The sequence below is a fragment of the Gopherus evgoodei genome, chromosome 6 (assembly GCF_007399415.2).
Source record: "Gopherus evgoodei ecotype Sinaloan lineage chromosome 6, rGopEvg1_v1.p, whole genome shotgun sequence".
Lineage (NCBI taxonomy): Eukaryota > Metazoa > Chordata > Testudines > Testudinidae > Gopherus > Gopherus evgoodei.
The window spans coordinates 40,604,907-40,626,138 of NC_044327.1; the positions used below are offsets into that span (position 1 = coordinate 40,604,907).

The 21,232-nt window shown below is 42.7% G+C and overlaps 1 protein-coding gene across 1 annotated transcript in view; it reads right to left on the reverse strand.

The window, feature by feature from the left end:
- Positions 1–1,301: 1,301 nt before the first annotated feature.
- The window catches only part of C6H9orf135 (chromosome 6 C9orf135 homolog), a 52,709-nt gene continuing 32,778 nt past the window's right edge, over positions 1,302–21,232 (reverse strand). Inside the window, exons 5-6 of the mRNA XM_030566767.1 lie at positions 17,932–17,989; positions 1,302–3,804 (exon numbers count right to left, since the gene is read on the reverse strand). Coding sequence (XP_030422627.1) covers positions 3,607–3,804; positions 17,932–17,989 — 256 coding nt within the window. The 3' untranslated portion in view covers positions 1,302–3,606. The remainder of the gene's footprint in view (positions 3,805–17,931; positions 17,990–21,232) is intronic.

Below are 21,232 nucleotides of genomic sequence, written 5' to 3' on the forward strand. Positions count from 1 at the left end.
TAATATTTGGCTGTGTTGCCTTTAGTTTCAACCTGATATCTACAAAGTAATTTCTAGTCTATATGTGGATACTTTATCCAGAGCACAGTCATTTGGATACAATATATATTTTATGGGCAGAAAATGCTTGTATTAAATCACTGTATTGCAACAAAGGGACAACTCTGAACTCTACAATGCTCTCTATTTATAAGTAGTTCCTTTTGATCTGTGTGGACTTTCTCAACTGTTCTTAGCCTAATTTTACCTACATTTGCTTTTCTTTTTTCCTGTTCAGTTTGTTTCACTGACAGGCAGCTTTCCTCTGCCTTCTGCCAGTTTGAACATCTGCAGTGCATGAATGGCACCAGGACAGTCTGCTGGGATGCACAGTTTCTTTTGGGTACTATTCAGGGCTGTTTGTATGTGTGACCCTTTTCATCCATGTCAAATGCACTCCTTGGAGACTTGTGGTATTAGGTCAGTAACCCATGCTTACTGGTGTTTGGATCCGTTGCACTAGAGGAATTAGTTTATTCAGTAGAATGCAGGCTGATATTCATGACTAATTTGAACAAACTTGAAATACATATTATTGTTAACTAAGTATCATATTCTGTTAGAAACTTGTGCTCTTTATCTCATGAATTCTGAGATGTCCTAAAGGCATCCTCTAACACCTTCCTGTCTGTCTAATGAAAAAACCATACAAAAGGGGGAGAGAAAGAGTCAAGTGCATATAGAATCATTGGTCACTCATCTACACCCGCAAATAGAAAAACAACAGAATTACATGAATCTGTTTGTTTCATTAAAAGCCTTTGTATTTACCAAGGCTGATTTTAAATTCTACCTCAGAGTCAGAGTTAATGAACTGTGTGGAAATAGATTGGCTGTGCAAGATTTACCACACAAAAGGAAAATACAGTTAAAGTCCTATGGGACCGAAGGCCTTAATTCTCTCTCCACTTCCACAGCTGAATATTTTATTCATTACCTACTACTACTGAATCTGGAAATTATTCTATTGAACTGTCTTAGTATTGGAATTAATGTCCAATCTCAATCTAAGGACAAATATAGTGGCTAGTTGATGCCTTGATTAAAGTTGCCTTAAACCTTCCATATCAGTGGCACAGCAGGCGGCAATCAGGCTATACAATCAGGTCAGACATCTTTGCAGCATTACACTGACATCTCTTTTTTATGATATTGTATTGCAACATTACTCCTGGCCTCCCTTGCTTCCACCTCAGAAGAGAGAGCTTACATCGCCTCATTGTTATGCTTATAAGAAGCACACGGGATCTTTTTCCAAGGGAAAAGGCAATACGCTGCGTTTATTGATGATAAACCAAGTAGCATATGCATTCAATCACACCACACATACACTGTTCTGCCAGTCGATGTATAGTTACCAGTCCAAACTCTGGATCACGACAGAATGCTCCAGGGAAGTCTTGGCAGGACGAACCCAAAGTTTCATGGCAAGGCACTCTGTTTATATAGTGATTTTCCTTCATTGGGACCTATGAGTTCTGCACCGTCATGCTGTAATCAATTGTTGTTTGACAAGTGCTTGTTTTCTTAAATTGTCTTTCTCATCCTTTATCTTGTTCTTTCATCACGTTCCTCAGGGAGTTATCCCATGCTGATTTTGATCACAGCTATCTTGTCCCCATTGATAGGTGCCTGTCTCATCTTTAGAGTCATCAATCTGTCCTCCTCTGACATTTCAATATGGGTGTGTTGCAGCTTCCTGGCGCCCGTCTCCGGTTCCTCCCTAGACCATCTGGTTTAGCAATGGCCTTCACACTTATCTCTTAATACACACATTCACACACAAAACAGAATTAATTTACACAGAATATTTTGAACAGAAACACCAAGTTGCAATGCAAAAGAAAACAATCATTGCATTCTCTTCCTTATTTTAAAATGCTAAACCTACAATAAATTGGTGACCCTCAAAATCAGCACAGAGACAGATTCTGGCTGATGTATCCCTACCAAAGGCCCATTAGGCCATTCCTTTCTGCTATTCAAAAAGAGTGGCTGACAGGACATGATCAAATCATACACCAATACATTTAATATATGCTACATTATTATTCTTATTTTTTTTTATCCTTCATTCTAAATTATACAACATAAAATCCTACTACTACATCATCAATGACAGGTGCCTGGCCTCAGCGGTTTTCATTGCATGCATTTTGTATAACTATCTACTTTGTTTCTAGATTAGGGGACCAATTCTGAAAAGAGGACTGAAGGCCACATGCAAAAAAAATCTCATAAACCTGCAGAGTCACATTCATATTTGTCACTGTGCATATAGATAACTCGTTAGTGCATAAATAACCAGTTGCACATGCAGTCACAGTAATTATACATATAAAGGTCAGTGCATTTGAGTGCACACACCTCGTTTTCTAATTCTTTAATCATTCTTGTGGCTCTTCTCTGAACCTTCTCCAATTTATCAACACCTTTCTTGAACTGTAACACCAGAATTCCAGCAGCAGTCGCACCAGTGCCAAAAACAGAGGAAAACAGCCTCTCTGTTCCTACTCAAGATTCTCATTTATACATCAAGAAGTGCATTAGCCCATTAAGCCAGAGCATTGTACTGGGAGCTGTGATGAGGTGTCTAGACCACAGAGGTGCAGAAAGGGTTAATCTCAGCAAGGAGCAGTGAAAGTGAATCCTCCAAGCAGCCCTGAGAGACTGTGTGAGACACAGCCAAATCAGGGAGGAGTTGCAGGGAGCAAACCAATCTGGGCCCGGCAGGCTCAGATAAGAGGAGCTGCAGGGCAGAGCAGGGTCAGTAGCAGTTTGGAGCTCATGGAGTGAAGGTTGGGCTCCCAGCAGGTGGAAGGAGTACTAGTACCCTGGACAGCGCAGTGCTTGAAGGCTCTGAGGTAAGGGCAGAGTAGGTGCAGGGGCATGGGGAAGAGGCCCTGGAAAAAGTGATGAGCAGTTCCAAGGAGAACAGCATAAGGCTGCTATCAACAGGGTCCTTGGGTCAGGACCCAGAGCAGTGGGCAGGCCTGGGTCCCCTCCTCAACACTGGGGAACTGGCAATACTAACCCCCAGAAGGGGGAGAACATGGATGGTGACATGGCCAGAGGGCAGAGCCATGAAGAGGACACTGTGGTTCCTGAGGCAGCGAGAGGGGTTGCAGGCAGATGTAGAGACAGAGTAATAGTATGAAAACTGCGGTCCGGGAGGGTGCTGCCTAGAGCTAATCGCCAGAGTGACCAGGCGGAGGCACCAGCCCAGTGAGTGATGTGCCCTGTGACGGGAGCTCATATCCACCACAACCCCAAAGCTTTTTCACAGTCACTGCTTCCCATGATAAACTCTCCTATCACAGCAACAGTGTTCAGCCAAGATCAGTGTATATATAATCAGTAAAAGAGCCATAAAATGCTTAATCATAAAAATACTCAATATATAGGAAACCTTCATACAAGGTTGGTATAGTGCAACCTAATATAAAGAGATCACTTGCAGAACAATGCATCTACTGTAGCAAGCATTTAAAAATATTTATTGGAATATTTGGAAAATAGTTAATACATGACATACAATGTGTCTATTTCAGATTCTATTATAACTGCTTAGAAATTATCTTCATGCACGTTTGACGGTATAGGATTAGTTACTGGGAAGACCCGTTGCTTTATATCCACATTAGCGTATATCCCACTCTCATCTTGCCATGTGTTGATACCACATCTTCTGTAATCTGCTGTGTCAGTAAACTGAGAGTGACATTTTCTATGAACTACAGAATAACCATCTGGTTGGGCTCCAACCTGTGGAAACAAGAGAGATTATAGTAGCTCATCCTTCAGCAAACAGAAATGTTCAAAAACATGCTGCTTGATAGCATCTTGCTCATATTATGGTCAAACTTTAACCTGCAAGAAATTAAACCACTTCACAGAATATAATTTTATCTCCTAATTAAATGTCTGGTCACAATATCTGATTCACTCAATTGTGGACCACAGGATATGTATGGTTTAGTGGCCAAGATTGGCAAACTTGGGAGACTGATTTATTTCCTAGCTTCTGGAGATTATTTTTGTACTTAAACTAAACAATGATAAAAGTATTTATTCTTGTGCAATTTTTTTCTAAGAAAAGGAGGGTAACGTACCTTACAATAACTGGAATTCTTCAAGATGTGTGGTTCTCATGTGCTCCATGCACCTGAGCCGGGAATATTCTTCACTAGCAGCATCTGTTGGTTCACCTGTGCCTCCTTGTGCTCCGAACCAAGGACAAAAGTGATGGCAAAGACAAACTGTCTCTGCAGTTCCTACTCTGTTGCAAATCAAGTAAATAACTGAGCAGAGGAGAAGGAGGACAGGTAGTGGAATACCAACAGGGACCATGCATCTTGAAGAACTTCAGTTACTATCAAGGTAAGTAACCTCCCTTTCTTCTTCAAATGCTGGTACCTGTAGATGTTCACTGTGGGTGACTCACAAGCAGTACTCATTGAGGAGGAGGGTGTGAAGACCCAGCGTACACCACAGATTGCAGGACTGCTGTACCAAAGGATGCTAAAGAAGCTTAGACCAATATGTAGTGTTTGGTAAACGTGTGCAATGAGCTCCATGTCACTGCTCTACAGATTCCTACAAAAAGTATGCCTTGCAGAGAAGTAGTATGTCCTCCAGTTAAGATACCGAGATAGTGTGTGCTCTAGTTGAGTGGGCCCTCATACCTTGAGGAAGAGGAATTAACATCATATCATAACACAGTAGAATACAGGCTGCAAGCTATTTTGGGAACCTTTGAAATGAAATTGCCTCCCCTTTCATCCACTTGGCAAAGGAGAAGAATAATCTCAGGGATTTCAAAAGGGCTTTGTCCTTTGATGGTAAAAAAGCCAAAGCTCTACAAATATCCAGGGAATTGTTTCCCAGCCTCGCTAGTGTCATAAAGTTCATGTAGAATACCAGTAGATGGATAGTCTAATTCACGTGGAACCTGGAGGGAACCTTTGCAATGAATTTGGGATGTAACCTTAGGGACACTTTGTTGTTATGGAATACCATGTAGGGAGGGTCTGCCATAAAAACCACACGCTCTCCAACTCTCCTAGCTGAAGTGACTGCTGTTAGGAAGACTACTTTCATAAATAGATAGAGAAGGGAACAGGAGGCCAAAGGCTCGAATGGTGGATTCATAAGTGCCAACAGTAGGAGATCACAGTCCCAGTTAGGAATTGGCACTGATACTGGAGGCTCTGACAAGACCCCTCAGAAATGTCATGGTCATAGGGTGGGTATACACCACACAATTATCTACTGGAGAATGGAAAGCACTGATTGCTCCCAGTGCACACACAATGAGCTAATGGATAAACCCAAAGACTTCAGGGAAAGGAGATATTCCAATATGGTAGGAATGCCAAAGTCCAAATGATGTACGTGGCGATGCTGCCACCAGATGAAAAAATCTCTTCCACTTGGCAGCATAGTATTTTCTCATGGAAGCTTTTCTGCTGTGGCTGAGGATGGATTGGACTTCCTTGCAGCAAGACTTTTCTATGCTTATCACCCATCCAAATACCAAGCTGTGAGGTAGAGGGAGATCAGGTTGGGATGGACGGTTTTGCCTTTGTTCTGAGTCAGAAGGTTCAGCAACACATGGACATCTGGGAGATACTGGTGAACCAAAACTATCTCAGCCAACACGAAACCACTAGGATCACTGTCAATTTGTCCTGGGTGATCTTCTTCAGGACATGATGTAGGAGCGGAATGAGTGTGAAAGCATACATTAGTGGCTCTGACCACTGAACCATGAATGAATCCCCTCTGGAATTGTGCCCTTGAGCAACACAGGAGCAATAGGCTGGACATTTCTTCTTAACTGGGATGCAAAGAGATCCCATGACAGGGGGCCCCACTGACAGAAGAAGTTCTGTACCACCAAGTTGTGAAGTACCCACTCGCAGTCTCTGTGGCACCACCAAGTTGTGAAGTACCCACTCGCAGTCTCTGTGGAAGCGTTCTCTGCTGAGGCTGTCTACTACAGTGTTCATTACTCTGGGAAGGTGCACTGCTGATAGGGTGAACTGGTGTCAGATGCACCAGTTCCAGAGCTTGTGTCTTGTTTATGTAGAGTACTGCTGTTACGTTGTCTGACATGATGTGAACATATGAAAGGCAGAAATCTTTTGCAGGCCTCATGCACTTCCCGAAGATTGAGTAGACTGATGTGTAACTGGGACTTCTGTTGAGTCCAAGAACCTTGCACTCCTTGGATGCCCAGATGTGCTCCCCAATCTGGAGGGAAGGGGGCGGTCTGTGATTAGATTCTTTGTAGGTGGAGGGGAAACAAAGGGAACCCCTACAAACACAGATTTCTTTTTTTCCCCACTAGATGAGAAGACAGAACACTCTGAGGGATACTAACTTGTCGAAGTTATCTCTATTTAGCATGCAGAGCCATGGCTGGAGGCAATGAAGATGGAGCCTGGTGAAAAGTGTTTTGTATCTGCAGGGAGCCACTTGTATGAGTTCAGAAATGAGCTGTCATCTATGGACTCAGTCAGAGGTAGGTGATATTTGAGATCCCTGATTGCAAGACCCTGTCTTTAGCTAAGTAAGCTTTGAGTGAAGTCAAGTCCAAAGTTGCTCCAATTAATTCTATAATCTGCATGGCGATTAAACTGGACATTTCTAGGTTCATTTGAAGTCCTACGAATTACAGGAAACTGAGTATATTGTAAATTGAACTTCCCCAAATGACAGTCCTGTGAGCAGCTAGTCATCGAGGTTAGGAAATAACTGGACTGCCCTGGCAACAAAGTGTGTTACTACCATCGAGAACTCCTTTGTGAAAACTCTTGGGGCTGTCAAGAGGCCAAAAAGAACCCTGTACTGGTAATGTTCTAGTCCCACCAAAAAACACAGAAAATTCCAGTGAGATGGGTGAATGTCTATATGAAAATAGACATCCTTCAAATTGAGAACTGCAAACCAGTCGCCTTTGTTGAGGAAAGGGATGTTGCGATAATTGGGCCTACAAATTTACCCTAACTGTGAGCAACTGTAAAAAGTAAATGGAAGTTCATGTCACAATAACCTATTACAAACATTGATGGGAAGAGGTAAGAAAGGGAGACAGACTGAATTAGTCCAAACATAAATGCCTACTGATATAACTCCAAGACTGTGTGAAGATCATGCTTGGTACACAATAAAAGTGGGAACCAGAATTCAGTGAGGAAAATCAGTGTGTTAGAAACCAGGCATAATTCATGGACAAAATAATGAGGGGATGAGCTATTCCACCCATCACTCCCTTTTGGGGTCCTTAAAGAAAGAGACTTTAGGGAGAAAAAACTGACTACTGGAGTGATCTTCACCATCACGGCTGCCACCTCCATTAATTCCTAGGACCCCAGGCCTACATCATCTTGATCTTGCAAGATGTCCTGTCCTGACCAGGCCAGTTAGAGGGACCCATTGCCTCTTCTGGATCCCAAAACACCACCTGGGATGAAACAAGATTGGACTTTAACAACAGCAGCAGCAACTACTCCAGCCCATCTCAACTAATTTCTTATTTTTCCTCCAAAGGCTAGTTATTGCAATCTTTAATATCATCTAAGAGACTGTCAGACAAGGGAGGTTTTACATCTAAAAGTGCTCTCCAGCTAAACAGGAAAAGGGATGTTGTTAATATGAAAGCCTTATGTAATACTTACATTTTCAAAGACTGTTTTCCCTTCTTGTCTTGTTTGATAAAAGTTTTAAAGGATTTTTAATGATGCGTTTGCCATGGTATTAATCAGGCTGAGGTCACTGAATACCAAAACCCAAACCTTGCTTAACACTGTTTAATGTTGGACAGTTACTGGACTATTTTTACATCTTTAACCCATATATTCCTCCTAAATTAATACAACAGAGATTATGGAATCCAGAGTGGTCATCCTGAATCTCAAACAGCATATGAAGACATTCTGCTGTCTGAGATATAGAATGGTCTCCTTCTTGGAATGAGGAAGTATCACAAATAGAAACCCTTCCCCTTGTGTTGAGAAGGCATGGGTTCTATGGCTCCTAACTGAAGATGGGGGTTTATCTCCTGTCTGAGGAACCTGTCATAAGAGGGATCCCTGAAGAGGGATAGGGAGTGGGGGTTTAGTGAAGGAATGGGACTTGGAGATTAATTCCTTTCCATCTGTCTGAAGTAACATGTTGCCATATTGGAAAGAAATGGAACTGGTGGCCACTGAAGGGGGTTGGACTGTATGGCTGCACCAAGACTGGTTTGTAGTTCTTGAAGGTGCCATCAAAATGGCTTCTTGGCATGGGATAGCTGGTGAGGGGGAAAGCAATGGTATGGGGTGCATTCTGCCTGCAGTGGTGTAACTTCTGGTTTCCTGGGTGGTTCATAAGCTCATTGATGGAAGAAGGACTGGGGAGCGACACACTGTCTATGACAGTGGCTTAGATTACTTTCCTCCAAGTAAATCCCCAGCAAGCAGAGAGTAGCCCCAGAGTCTTTGAGAGAGTGGAATGATTTGTCTATTTTTTGCTGAACATAAGGTTACCCTTGAAGAGGAGGTTTTCTACCATCGCTTGGACTTCAGTAGGAAACCCCAAGGACTGAAGCCAAGAAACGCACCTTATAACTACTGAAGTTTCCATGGAGCGGGAAATAGGGTCAGTTGCTTTGAAAGACATTTGGAGGGACAATTAAGATATCCACCATCCAGAACAGTTTGAAATTGTAGCCTGAGCTCCTGAGGAAGCTTGCTAGCAAATGGAGACACCTTATTATAATGAGTCATTTCAAAATCCAGAGCCTGGTAATTTTCTGTCCGGAATTGTAGGCTGGCAAAAGAGAAGCTCTTCCTCTCAAGGAAGGCCCAGTTTTCTCCCTGTTGGATGGGGTAACCAAGGCTACTGCAATCTGTTGTGCTTGGTACTGGCTTGAACTACTAGCAAAGTTGGGACAGGAAGGGGAAAAATATTCTGCCTCTTTAGATGAGACAAAAGTATCTCTTCTCGGTCTTTTTTTGGAGTTGTGGCACAGTTAACTGAAGTGTGCCAAACAGCTGGGGCCAGTTCTAATATGGTGCTATAGATGGGAAGTGCCACCTTACCAGGGCCCATAGTTTGGAGGATGCCCAGAAGCTTGTGAATAGGATCCTGAACTTCTTCCAGAGGGATCTGTAAAGCCTTCACAATCATCCTCAGGAGGTCCTGAAATTGTTTAAAATCATCAGGTGGTGAAGGTTAAACCATCATCACTGCTTTGTCAGGAGACAAGGAAGACAGAGCTGCAGGTGGATCAGGCAGTTCCAGCTGGTTGGGGTGTTCCTCCTCTTCACAGTGCTCCTGGGTGGGAAGGTGGGGGTGGGGTTGTGGCTTTTCCTACTAAGAAGAGTTGTGTTCATATTCCTGCTCTGATCCCTTGGAGTCAGGAGGCCCAAAGTATCAGACCCAAGGGTGCCAATAAAGCCCAAATATAGGGTTGTATGGGTATAAAACCCCATAGAGGAGGGCACCACTAGTCCCAGGCCCGCTGGTATGTCTAGAGGCAGGGAGAGGGCACCTGTGCCAAACCTTGGGACCATTGGAGTGGTCAGTGCATCGGCCTCAATCTCACCAGAGGAATAAGGGTCCTTGGCATCTACAGGCAGAGCTGACAGTACCTCATGTCTTATGCCATGATTGGTAGATTGAATTGGTGAGTGGCACACTTTTGGTGCCCATAGGTCAACACTCCAACTGGTGGAAGGGACCAGGGAGTAGTGTACCAATAGTGTAAGTACCTCTCTGGAGATCACTGGAACAGAAAGTAGCAGTGTCTCTGAGTTGATGTAAACCCTAGTTCCTCAAGAATAGCATAGCTGGGTCCAGCAGAAGAGTAAGGAGGGGCTCTATGTGTTGGTGGATTGGACAGTGCAGATTCAATGCAGGAGGTAGCTGTTAGTACCGCTAAGTCCCTCTTCCTCATGTAGTGTGGAACCGTCAGTGCAGAGGGTGATCACACTCTCCTTTCCTTCTGTGATGATGGAACCAGACCCAACCCTTACATAGGCAGTGGGCTGTGGGTATCCCTGGTTCTCAGTATTGGCCCATGTTCATTGGGAGCTGCAGACCCATACTGGGGCATAGAGTCTCATCTGAGTTAGAGGAGGCAGATATGTTAGAGGGTTTTAAGTGCAGATTTCTACTGCTTCTTATGAGTGTTTCCTTTTACCTTCTTCCCATCCACACCTGGTAGAGTCTTTAAATCTGCACTGTTACCAGACAGGACTGCAAAATGCCATGTCCAAAAGGATGCTAATGGCTCAACCCAGAAACCCTAGGGTTGAGCTGTGGCCTTCAAGAGTTCCATCAGATGCTTCTTAACCCAGAATTCTCAAAATTGTACATGAATGGAATGAGACAGTCTCCAAGGCAGCACAAACAGGAGATTTATGGATCACTAACTGGGAAGACCTGGGGGCAAGCCAAGCAGGATGTAAAGCTGAGGCTTTGAGGCATTATAGGTAATCTGAAGAGTGGGGGTGGCCTGGAGGATACCTCCTGCCCCCAACACTACTCTAACTAGCTACAATAAAATAAAACAGTTTACCAAAAAAAACCCACCAGAAAACTGAATAGAAGGCAGGAACACTAGGAAAGCTGTGGATGCTACTGAAGTTCCATCTCGGCCCATAAGCAGTAGAAAGGAACTAGAAAGGTAGTTGGTTCACATCATCCCTTATGCCCCCAGTTTGGAGCACACGAAGGCACAGGAAAAGACCAATGGACACCGCTAGTGAAGAATCGAACCTTTCAGTCTCAGGCATATGTGTAGCCATCGCGAATACTTATAGGGACCAGCACTCAAAGAGCTCAAAGGACTCTTGTATTTCAGAATTTATAATGTGTTAAAAAGCAAACTATGGTAATTATTTTTGTAACTCATTTTTTTAAGAACATAAATAGCATCCATTCAAAGGAGTAATATCACTAACCACATTTTCATTTCTTGGAATTGCTTCATAATGTATCAAGGCAATTGTTAGAAACAAAGCTCAAGGAAAAAAAACAGCAATATTAATTCCTTCTGTGAATTTGCCTTAGTAAAGGAGCACTATCTGGGATATTTATTTGCAGTCTAGCTTATGTGGACATGTAGTTTAATAAAACAGGGCGCCATATCATTATTCACACCCCAAAGGGAAGCTTACATCTGTTGGAACAGACCAGGGTTATATTTGACAGGAATATTGAGCACAAGATCCTACACTAATGAACCAATTTTTGTTTGGAATAGCTATTAATTTTACAGCAAGCCAAGGATGCTGAAAATTAGATGACCAGAGCTGCTGAACAAAACAATAAAGGATTAAAAAATGTTTTGTTTGATCACAGAATCAGAGTACTGAGCTTTATTAGAACTAGGAGGTTAGGTGGTATATGCATGGGCAGTTATTGCCTAAGGGCTTGAGAGAAGGTATAAAACGATAAGTATAAAACTACAAGTCATAAAAAGATATCCTATTTGAGCTTCTCTCCTGCTGTATAAAATTACAAAACAGGCTTTCAAGAAGTCTTCATTATTTCATGTCTATGTTTTGCTCTATGGAGAATTCATTCCTCGTTGTTTCTTTGTTTTGAACAGTACTGAAGAAGAGTTTAATTCCTTTGAATACTGTTAAACTAACATAATCATATTTCTTGTTTGATGGATATTGCTATCCTGTATCTTTAAAAAAATGTTTGGACTAAGCTCCTATATGTGGGTTTTTAAAGTATATTTCATAGGCTATGGTCTGTATCAAATTTTTGCTTAAACCTGTTTCTTTATAAATGTAGAAAACACAGCAAATCATACAAAGCAAAAACATTATTTAATTATATATTTTTTCTATAGGTGTTCATATTAAGAAAGCTTTTCTGCTTCCTTTAATCAACAAAAAGCTTTCAGAAGGAGTGTAAATACTTGTCAAAGATCCTACCAAGTACCCTGTTCCAGCTCCCCACCAAGACTGCTATAATGGAAATCCAAGCCTGTGCTGCTCTGGATCCCTGGGGTGTTTCAAGCTCCTAGTGATTCAGCAGGCTGCAGCACTGATTCCTCTCTACACCTTTCTGGCACATTTCCTGGGCACTGACTCGTAGTCTGTTACCCTTTCTAGGAAATGGGGATTCTCAGCCCACTGCTTTGGGCCCCAGGAGCAGCACTGAATGACCCCTGAGATATTCTGGTAATTCAAAACACTCCCTTTTCCCAAAATTCCACCCAAAAGAGTGAAGGTTCTGGTTTACAGTTTAATAACTCTCTCTCTCATGGCATGAAGTACATGTGAAGCAGTCAATAAACACAGACTGTACAAAGTATAACACCTTTATGCACAGGTGCCAGCTTCCTCATTTCCCCAGGGGTGCTCGACCCCTGCTTGGCCCCAGATCCCGCCCTCATTCCACCCTTTCCGAGGCCCCACCCCTTATCACATCCATTCTGCCCCCTCTCCCAAGTGCGCTCCGCCCCCTCCTCCCCAGGCCTCCTGCACACCACTGAACAGCTGATAGCAGCTACTGGGAGGCCCAGGGAGGGGGAGGTGCTGATCAGCAGGGCCACCAGCAGGCGGGAGGCACTAGGCGGAAGGGAGAGGATCTGATCTGCGGGACCACTGGTGGGTGCTGAACACCCACTATTTTTTTTCCATGGGTGCTCTAGCCCTGGAGCACCAACAGAGTTGATGCCTATGCCTTCATGTTCTTTTCATACTTAATTATGTCATGCACAGGAGAGTATGGATCATACAAAACAATGTGAGTCCTTGGGAAACCAGCTGGATCGAGGCACGCAGAGTTCCCACCAAATGCAAGCTGCTGCATACTAGCTGGTCTCTTCCTCATGCTTCTGTGACATTGCCCACTCCTGCCCTAACCTTCCTCTTTCTGCCTCACTCCCCCTATTCTTGTATATTTCTTTATTTAAAACTCCTCTTGGTCACCTGGTCTCTTTTGTTCTACTCCTGGTAACTTTCCATTGCTCCTACCTTCCCACCTCCTTTCTGGAGTCAGCTAAAACTGTTTTCTAAAGATGCAGCTCATCCACTGTCTCAGATGTTTGTACCTGAATCAGGTCTTCAAGTCCTAAGCACCTTTGTATTGTATTGGTCTGGTGCACACATGCTACAGAGCCCGTCAGCAAAGGTGGACCCACACACGTACAAGCACTCAAGACACAGCAGATTTTCATAATACAACTTTAAAATATCAATCAAAATTCATAAGTTGTATAGATATAGCCCCACTATCACATACCATTCTATTGTAGGTTTATATATTCTTGGCAAATACAGTAATGCAAACTGTCATATACTTAATGAAAGAAAAATGGCCGGTTAAGCATGGCCAGCATCCTAGGGGTAGTCTATCAAAACACTCAGTCAAATGACAATTGACTTTTGTGTGCAAACACTTTACAGAATAAGTTATACTATTTAAAAAGAGTATATGGCCATGATTCTCATCCTACCAAAGTCACTGGCACACAAAGTAAGGCATCCAGACCATAACATGAACCCTCTTTTCTTTCCTCAAATTAAGTAATGCATTAAACTTTTCATTTTTGGTGCACAAAACAGAAATTTTACCTTAACTTTTATTTATATCTGTATGCGATTTCTATCACGTCCAAGTGAAAGGTTTCTACATTTATTATAAATATATGATAAAATGCAAACAAGCTAAATCACTTGTCTATGGGCTTGCTCCTACATTTCAATGGGTCAATGAGAGTTTTGCCATTCACTTCAGTGGGAACAGATTCATTTATGTGTAATTTATTGTTTGGGTTTTTGTTCCCCTTCTGCCTTCCTCTGAAGCACCAGAGATAGCCATAGTTGGAGTCGGAATACCAGATGGGCTGGGCTGGTGCTTTAAGGTGGTACAGAAAATTCTTTCTTTCTCTGGTGCTCTGTTGGTGAGTCTTGCTCACATTTTCATTGTCAAAGTGATTGTGATTTTTGGAGTCAGGAAGGAATTTTCCTCCAGATCAGATTAGCAGGGCCTTTGGGGTTTTTCACATTTCTCTGCAGCCCGGGGCATGGGTCGCTTGCTAGGATCATCTGGGTCAGTCTCATGAAAACAATTGCCAGCCACTGCAGGAGCCTCCAGCATTGGTGCATCTTGGTCCCTTCTGTTCTCTGCCAATGGTGCACAGTAGGTTTAGTCTCCTGAGGGGTATAAATACTTTAATCCAGGTTATTGGGTTCAATGCAGGAATAAGTGGGTGAGGTTTGATGGCCCGTGGCATGCTGGAAGTCAGACTAGATGATCTGATGGTCTCTTCTGGCCTTGAACTCCATCCCTCCATGATTATGATTTATACTTATCCTTTCCTATTGAACACATAGAATATTATAGAAATTGTTCTGTTGTGCATACTGCATATTTTTTCCTGATTGCCATTTTCACCTTGTTTGGGCATGATGTGCTAAGCAAAATATCATTTAATTTCAATAAAACTGTGCCTCAGAACAGGACAAACAAGCAAAAATGGAAGTCTTTCAGGATCTGACACTAGGCCTGTGATAAAAAGAAACTTTTCCAGGTATTTATAATAAGTTTTTGTTCAAAGGTGGGGAAGTTCTGCTATAAATAGTCTGTTTATACTAGTTTCTTTCCTATAAAATTTCTCACTGTTGCTATCACTGGTTCAGCTGCAATATTGTGTAGACAGAACTTCAGGCAACCACTGGCATTTTAACTAATGGGTTGTCTGACCAGCTGAACATACTGACAGACCAGGATTGCGAGGTACAGAGGTTTGCAAAATGTCTTAGTCAATCAGAGTTGCAGGGTGCACAGTGGTTCTGAAAAACTCAGAAAATTATTTAGGTGCCTAAATATGGATTCAAAAGACTCCCTTTTTTTCTTTTTTTTTTTCAGATCTGGGCCGTAAATAGCTGTGATATGTATTTCATTCAATTATTGTAGTTGCTGTAATGCATTCAAAGTCATGAAATGATGTGGTATTGCATCATCTTCTGGTGACAGGATGCAGTAGGGGAAAGAGAATGGGGCTGAGAGGCGAGGAGGTGTCTAAAAGGTATTCAAGAGCCAAAGTAGGCCCCAGCCCACTCAAGCATAAGAGTGTGTGTGTGTGTGTGTGTGTGTGTGTGTGTGTGTGTGTGTGTGTGTGTGTGTGTGTGTGTGTGTGTGTGTGTGTGTGTGTGTGTATTATATATATTTGGGCAATGTGTAGAGCTGTAGAGGAGGGTACCTCTCTGGTGAAAAATGGCCGCTTAAGAATTACCAACATGGCCAACATCATTTATGAGATGACTAGATCAAGACAGAGAACCTGTATTGATGTAAAAACAACAAATAAAAAGAGAGGGCTTAGGGTCCTTCCTCAGAAAATTTTTGAAACTCTTATCCAATTCCTTGCATTATAGAAGATTTTAAATTTGCCAAAGAAAAGTTGTGTTTTATAAAACTATCACCCAACATACACCAAAGTTGCCAAATCCAGCACACTCCACCAAATAAAAGCAGAGGAATGTGACACTCTTGATTCGCCCAGGCCAATAAGTAGGTCAGTTGACAGCAGCCTTGCAACTCTGAGTGCCTTAATGCAATGCTATGCTTCTGCGTCTGACAGCTCTGACATCAACAGCCAGCATACAAGCAGGCAGGTCACGCCCTAGTTTCCACCACACAGTTACTCTTTGCAACAGGACCTCAACAACCCTTCCAGCCCCAAGTTCTCCCTCCAAAATGTCTTTTTCTGCAGTGCTAAGCATCTCTTACTGTAGCACCCACAAAATCTTATTTCACTGCTCCTTTAAAGACAGTACAGCAAAGCTTATTAACTAAACTTAGTTAACTTATTAACTTAACGTTCCACTTCAGTCAAAACACTGAGTTGGATAACGGTAAAAGTAAAACAAGTTTATTAAAAAATGGGACACAGGTTTAAGGATACCAAGAAAAACAATAAGAATAGAAATGGCTACGAACAACAATAAAAATATTTTCTAAGACTAAAACTCAACAAACGAATCTTTTGTTCAAAGAAGGTTTTCTCCCCACAGTCACTCTCCCAGCATGGCTAGCCCATTCTTTAGCCAGGACCCAGCACACAGAGCTCAAAGCACTTTGTTTCTCTGACTCGGTGAAGGATAACTTAAGCGGCTCTCTCCCCTTCTTTGATGGCAAAGTAAATCTTTCAAAAGTATTCACTGAAAAATAAGCCCAAAGTTTCTCTGTCCTTCTTGGGTGTAGATGTCATGCTGTCTTCTCCACCACTTCTTAGCTTTGTTTACCTTATATGTAAATGTACCTTCACTGTCTCTGCCTGATGACCAGGCTGATCAGATAGAAACACATATTCCTTTGTCTAGGGCAGACTGGGTTTGTACATTGCTTGGCAAACAAACACAATTCTAGCACATATTTATAAAACTCTTCATACGTACCCCATTCATACATCATGCAGTGATTTTGTAACCAATGTGTTACCAGTTTGTATATGATTTTTCCATGACACCTTTTAGATACAGATTATGACAGTGTGTTAAGTGTAGAGAGTATGTTAGGCCTGACAAGAGCTGCTGAAACATTGCTGAACCATCAATGGGCCTCTGTGTCCCAACAAGGTTATCACCACTCCTATCTTAATGAATACTCGGCTCAATTAATCAAGCTTCCTCCTTAGATCATGTCACCTAAGGGACCAGAAAGGCCATTTTGTTGCTCCTGGGATTTTTTCCTCTGGGGTGAGGGGTGCTCAAATTAGTATCTCTTCTTCTATCCCCTTGAAGCTTTCAGTGAGATTCCCCTCTTTCCCTGGAGAGAGGGTAATGCTGTTAAGAGGACTCATCTTCATGTAAAAGAGGCTATTAAAGGATATCTCTTCTCTCCTTAGATGTTGTTCCACATACTGGGGGGAAGACTAGAAGCCCCAGAAACTCCACAGCCAGGTGTCAGGTCCTTCTGCTGCTCCTATTTTAGATTCCCATGGATGGCAAGTCCTTGATTCACCAGTCAGTGAGATGGAGCAATCAGCACTCTCTCATGTTTCCTCCTCATTTTAACCTCTACCTTTTATTCCTATAAGTGGTCCCCTCTCATTCAGTGCTGAGGTACGTTGCTAGGGCAGTGTCTGAGAGCTTACGCATGCACATGCTGTACCTTTTATACAAACACCAGACTTCAGACTCCATGTCTGACAGGCAAGCATCTTTCCCAAACAATATATTCAGATTACAATAAAAATTTGTTTAGAAGTATGGAGGAGTCTGACAGGGTACAGTAATCACCTCTGTGCTCAAAAAAAAAAAAGCAACTTTCCCAAAACATTTGGTTTGCTCTCCAAAAATTTGTTATTCCTTTAAGTTTTTATTTTATTTTAATTATTCAATTCCAGTTTTTTATTTGTTACAATACACACAGTAACACAATTCTTTCACTCCTTGTATCAAGAGAACACTGATACTCATGCACATAGTGGTGAAAAAAGAAGATACACAGAAACAAATTCTTTAAGCTTTTATCATGCTGAAGCATCATTAAGTTTAACCAAAGATGGAAAGAAAGTTATAAATATCTTATTTTCCACAAAACACTGAGTTTGTGTGGCAGATAACCAACAAAGGACAGAAAATAGCTGTGGAGGGAAATCTTAAATAAACAGTTTGCTAGCAAGTTATGGGCAAATTAAGAACTGTGTCCCTGTAGTATATAAAGTCAAAAACAAATTATAGCTGTTATAACTGTCTCACTTCATTACTGACTCCCACAGTTATATTGCTAATGGCTCTATGCAAATATGAACAAATCAACATTTCTAAGGCAGCCTCTTCTTTTCCCAAGGTTAATTAAATGCTCTAGATAAAAGGCTACATGTAAAACATCGCTGTAAAATAAGACTTTTCTGCTCCATATACTTACATATGGCGTATAATCATATGGAGGAACATAGTCTATACTGTATGTTGTATCCAGATACCTATGATGCACAAAACAAACAAGTAAGGTATATGGTACCACAAATAACTTATTTAAGGATGGTTTATTTTATAGATCATGGAAACATTAGGATAGCACTTTTTGAAAGTGCAGTTAACTGTTTAAAGTCTTGCCAAATCTGGTCACAACAGATTAGTCCAAAAAGACTGTCCTTCACTTCGTGAATAAAGTTGACTGAGCAAACATATGCTGTAATTTACTTCCCTCTTTCTACTTGGAAAAAAGGAAATTCCAGGTCAGAATCCAGTCAGACTATTTTTATATGAATTTAACTGGGAGCAGTCCTTATACTGAGCCATATAGTGCTACATTTTCAGACATGAGTCTGCAAAAATTCACCCTCCTATTTGCATACACTAAATCTATATAGCAAGTACTGAGATGTGCACGCATAGAGTTAGAGCTTTGCATGCACACACTGATGTGTATGCACAACCCTCCATTTGCAAGTTTGAGTGCTTATAACAATAAGCTTGCCACATACATCTTTGAAAATATGGCCTGATATCTTCCTTTGTAAGATATTGTAACTGTAATACAAAATCTTTCTCTATTATAGCTTTAGTTAAAAGGACATCCTTCGTTTCATAAGAGATACGTAAGTTAGGAAACAGTAGAGAGGGTAACCATAGGTATCATTCACAAGGGCAAAGTGGAGCAATTCCTGCTACAACCTTCCAATTCAAAGTTTAAATCAGCATTTTTTCCTACAATTGAGCTTTTTTTATGTGTTGTAGTCTGTAGGATTATCAGTGTTGTTAGAATACCTGAGCTTTTTCCACTAACTAACTGTCTGTCGGGTGCAGTGCTAATGCACCCCAGACTTTGTTCCTGTAAGTTCAAAGGAAGGAGCACTCACCTTAAAATCAAGTGGGGGAGAAATTATCAGCAGACTTATAGGTACTAAGCAGCAGAAAATAAATAGGTTCAGGACATAGGACTTGTTCTGTAACATAGAAGATTCAGCTGCATAGAGTTTAGGCAGGCACCATTTAACTATTTAGATACTATATCCAGCAAGGCGGAACCCTCCAGAGCACGCTCAGAAGAGTCTTACAATGAGGAGAGACCATTCTTGTGAGGTCTCTGGTGGCATATGGAAAGTGGTTAAAGAGTGCCTGATCAGTGTAAAAAAGCTGTAGGGTGTTTTCAGGTGGCTGTCAATGCATTTGTTTAGGGTAGGAGTTCTCAACTGGGGGTCGCGACCCCTTCAGGGCTCAGAAGGTTATTACATCGGGGTCATGAGCACATGCATGAAACAGAGAGCAACTGCTAAAATAAACATATAATTTAAATCTAGCATTTTAGAAAATTACACACACCTTTCCATCATAATGTAGTGTATTTACTTCAATAAGTATTGTAAACATATAATGCAGCGATCCTTGCTCCTAAACAAAATATATATTTGGTATTATCACCACTTTAAGGAAATTGAACTGTGGGGATTGTAGTTTAGTGCACACAGGTTTGTTGTCTTGAGACTGAAAAGGTGGGACTGAGACAACATTAGAAGGCTTGATTGTTCAGCAGCTGAAGAACTGCATTAGACTGCAGACAAATCAGAACACAGATTGCTTTAAAAAAAAGTGTCAATCTATAATTTAACAGTCAGACACACTGGTGGGGCAGTGCTAGGCCACCCCAAAATTTACCTTTGCCCCCCTGTAGCCACTCCTCCCTATGCAAAGGTCAAATGTTATGCAGGGAGTAAGGGTGGAATGGTATAGCATTACCACCTTTATTTCTGCAGTTCTGTGCTGCTGCTGGCAGCAGCACTGCCTTCAGAGTTGGATCCCCAGCTAGCAGTGCCATTCTCTGGCCATGCAGCTCTGAATGCAGTGCCGCTGCCAGCAGCAGGACAGAAGTAAGAGTGGCAATGGGCACTAAGTCTGCTGTGAAAAGTGATACTGACAAAGTTTCTTCACTCTCCTCCCCCAATATTAAAAAATAACTTTGCTGCTTTGCTGCTTATACCAATTATTCGATAAAAATGTGTTTTAGTTTTAATTTAAAAACTGAGAAAAGGTACATTCATTTTAAACAATAGGGTTATAAATTTAGCATTTAAAATAGTGTTAAATATAAAAAATGTGTTTTTAATTTAAAAGGGGTGGGAGTCACATTCAGGCTTGCTGTTTGAAAGGGATTGTTAGAGGGCTTTCGCTTCACCCCTTTCCCTGGTTCTTGTCACGCAGACAGAAAGCAGAAGACAGAAGTCCGAAGCACAGGCAATGCAATGCTTATTGGGGTTAGTTCCAAGCAAGCATATCCATTGCTCTACACGCCGGCACAGCCTGTTTCCCAGTGTTCTGTCCTAGCTCTGATGCCGCAGAGCCTTGCCTGTGTCCCCATTCCCACCTCCTCCTCCTTAGCAGGCCCAAATATACCTGCAGTGCACGCCTTAGTCACACACCTTACAACTTAACATAGGCATGTGCACGGTGTGTGCTGGGTGTGCACAGGCACACCTTAATGCAGGGGTGGGAAAATGGCTCCACTCTTGCGGCACAGCAAGGCGCTGGCTCCTCCCCCGCCTTCCCAGGCTGGCTCCCGCCTGCGACCTCCCTGCAACACCCAGGAGCGTCCCCACCTGAAAAAAGTGGTGGGGGCCTCTCCTGTCCCATGCCTGCTTTTGCTGCACATTCCTGCTCAATGGCTGTCTGCTGCCCCAAGGTCCTAGCGCCCCCCATCCCCTAAGGGCAACAACAGGATGCCCTTACCCTGTCCTTCCGCCCTAGCCCTGAGCCTCTCCAATGCCTCAAACCCCTCAACCCCAGCCCTCATCCCCCCACACCCTAATCCTCTGCCCCAGCCCTGAGCCCCCTCTTGTATTGTGAACCCCTCATCCCCCAGCCCCCTAATCCTCTGCCCCAGCCCTGAGCCCCCTCCTGCATTGTGAATCCCTCATCCCCAGCCAGAGCTCTCATCCCCCCGCACCCTAATCCTCTGCCCCAGCCAGGAGCCCACCCTAAATTGTGAACTCCTCATCACCAGCCAGAGCCAGAGCCCTCATCCCCCCACACCTAATCCTCTGCCCCAGCCCTGACCCCCTCCTGCATCATGAACCCCTCATCCCCCCACACCTAATCCTCTGCCCCAGCCCTGAGCCCCCTCCTGCATCATGAACCCCTCATCTAAGCTATGCCGCTTCAGCGCTGCCCAGGGCCGCTCCTGGATGTGGCTTGCTGGGCTCCGGGAGGGGAGGTGGGCAAGCAGCATG